The sequence below is a fragment of the Salvelinus sp. IW2-2015 genome, linkage group LG15, assembly GCF_002910315.2.
Source record: "Salvelinus sp. IW2-2015 linkage group LG15, ASM291031v2, whole genome shotgun sequence".
NCBI lineage: Eukaryota > Metazoa > Chordata > Actinopteri > Salmoniformes > Salmonidae > Salvelinus > Salvelinus sp. IW2-2015.
The window spans coordinates 34,971,856-34,974,038 of NC_036855.1; the positions used below are offsets into that span (position 1 = coordinate 34,971,856).

Consider the following 2,183-nt stretch of genomic DNA (forward strand, 5'->3'; position numbering starts at 1 on the left):
CACAATGTATAACCACTGATTTCAGCTCTAAATATGCACATTTTCGAACAAAACATAAGTGTATGTATAACCTGATGTTATAGGACTGTCATCTGATGAAGCTTATCAAGGTTAGTCAAAAATTATATATCTTTTGCTGGTTTGTTACGATCGCTAACTTTTGCTGCTGGTAAATGGCTTGTGTTTCTGGCTATTGTGGTAAGCTAATATAATGCTATATTGTGTTTTCGCTGTAAAACACTTAAGAAATCGGAAATATTGTCTGGAATCACAAGATGCCTGTCTTTCATTTGCTGTACACCATGTATTTTTCAGAAATGTTTTATGATGAGTATTTAGGTATTTGACGTTGGTGTCTGTAATTACTCTGGCTGCTTCGGTGCTATTTCTGACGGTAGCTGTGATGGTAGCTGCAATGTAAAACTGATTTATAGCTCAAATATGCAAATTCTTCGAATAAAACATAGATTTATTGAATAACATGTTATAAGACTGTCATCTGATGAAGTTGTTTCTTGGTTAGTTTGGTTGGTTCTTGGTTAGTAAGGTTGGCTTTGTGCATGCTACCTGTGCTGTGAAAAATGTCTGTCCTTTTTTGTATTTGGTGGTGAGCTAACATAAATATATGTGGTGTTTTCGCTGTAAAACATTTTAAAAATCGGACATGTTGACTGGATTCACAGGATGTGTATCTTTCATTTGCTGTATTKGACTTGTTAATGTGTGAAAGTTAAATATTTCTCAAAAATATTTTTTGAATTACGCGCTCTGCCTTTTCAGTGGAATGTGGGAGGAGTTCCGCTAGCGGAACGCTGGGGCTAGACAGGATAACTGAGTTACTGAGTCATAACTCATTCATTAAATGTAACATTGTGGCAACTCTTGTTCTCTGCTATTGTATGACTCTAATTTGTAAATCGGTCACAAATAAAGCTATCCCCAGTAAAATTGGAGCACAACTCATGAGCCTGCTCACTTCACTTTACTTCACTTCACTTCACTTCACTTCACTGCTCACACCTAATCCAGTCCCCACCCGTGACTGATAACAGGAGGAGAGATTTTGAAAAGCTCTCTCTGAAAACCTGCCCAGGGACTTCAGTTGAAAATTAGCCGACTGGCTAAAACCGGCACTGTTAATGAAATGTTGATTAATAAAAATTAACAAGAAACTCAAAAACGTAGCTAGCTATCTAGCTATATGACATAAAAAGCTATGTAAAATAGCTAAAAGGCTATAAAGTAGCATTTAGTGTAAAACTGTCAGTCATAAGTGGAAACATTTACAACTGCAATTAAGTTGCTTTATCTTTTTTTAATGTATTTTCCCTCAGACGATCTGGTAGTAATATTGCTAGCTAGCACTCCTAGCAGCTTATGCTAACTAGCTAGCTGGCTAGCATTTACTGCTAGTGAAGTTGCTAGCTAGAAAGTTAGCATAAAGTAGGCGAGTTGCCCCCAACACACTCATCCAACATCCTGCTTTACAAAAAAATTATCTACATTTTCCTCTCTAAACAAGTGGATTATTTATGTTAAGGCTTTCCTACTTGTACATTTATAAATATATATATAGATCTAACTTCATTGGACTATAACTACAACTTTTTAAAATTTGATTTAAAAAAAATCAACTTACCACAAAATCATTTTGTTGAAATATCTCCAAAAGTTGTGATGACACAGAGGACATTTTTTGTTGAGCAAGAGCAGTGGCAGCCAGGGAAAGTGTTGGGGAAATAATTTGGTGACATCTTGTGGTCTTAATGTGAATTACAGGGGGGGTGGCAGTTACCCCTGGGGGCTAGTTACCCCCTAGTACCCTAACTCCATCACTAGAGGCAAATGTAAGAAAAAACTCTGACGTCAAACAACTTTGAATAACAAACCCATCCCATATAAGTAACGGATAGCATCGAATATCTGTCAGTCATCAGTGAAGCAGCAAGAGGAATATAGGCGCGCTTTTTCTGCACAATTGCAATGCCACATTCCACGCTTCTACTGTGCGTCATCGGACTCCTAGCGTTCTCCTCTGCGTGCTACATCCAGAACTGTCCCAGAGGCGGGAAGCGCGCGTTACAGGACACCGGCACCAGACAGGTAGGCCTACGTTACAGACTGTTCTATTTTCCGAGTCCTCTTTTTAGGCTATATAGGCTATGCTTCAAAGGTAATTACTT

General features: G+C 38.1%; 1 protein-coding gene across 1 annotated transcript in view; it reads left to right on the forward strand.

Moving 5' to 3' along the window:
- The first annotated feature begins 1,926 nt into the window (after positions 1-1,926).
- LOC111974775 (vasotocin-neurophysin VT 2) overlaps positions 1,927-2,183 on the forward strand; it is a 1,360-nt gene continuing 1,103 nt past the window's right edge. Inside the window, exon 1 of the mRNA XM_024002764.2 lies at positions 1,927-2,103. Within this exon, the coding sequence (XP_023858532.1) occupies positions 1,984-2,103 (120 nt within the window). The 5' untranslated portion in view covers positions 1,927-1,983. The remainder of the gene's footprint in view (positions 2,104-2,183) is intronic.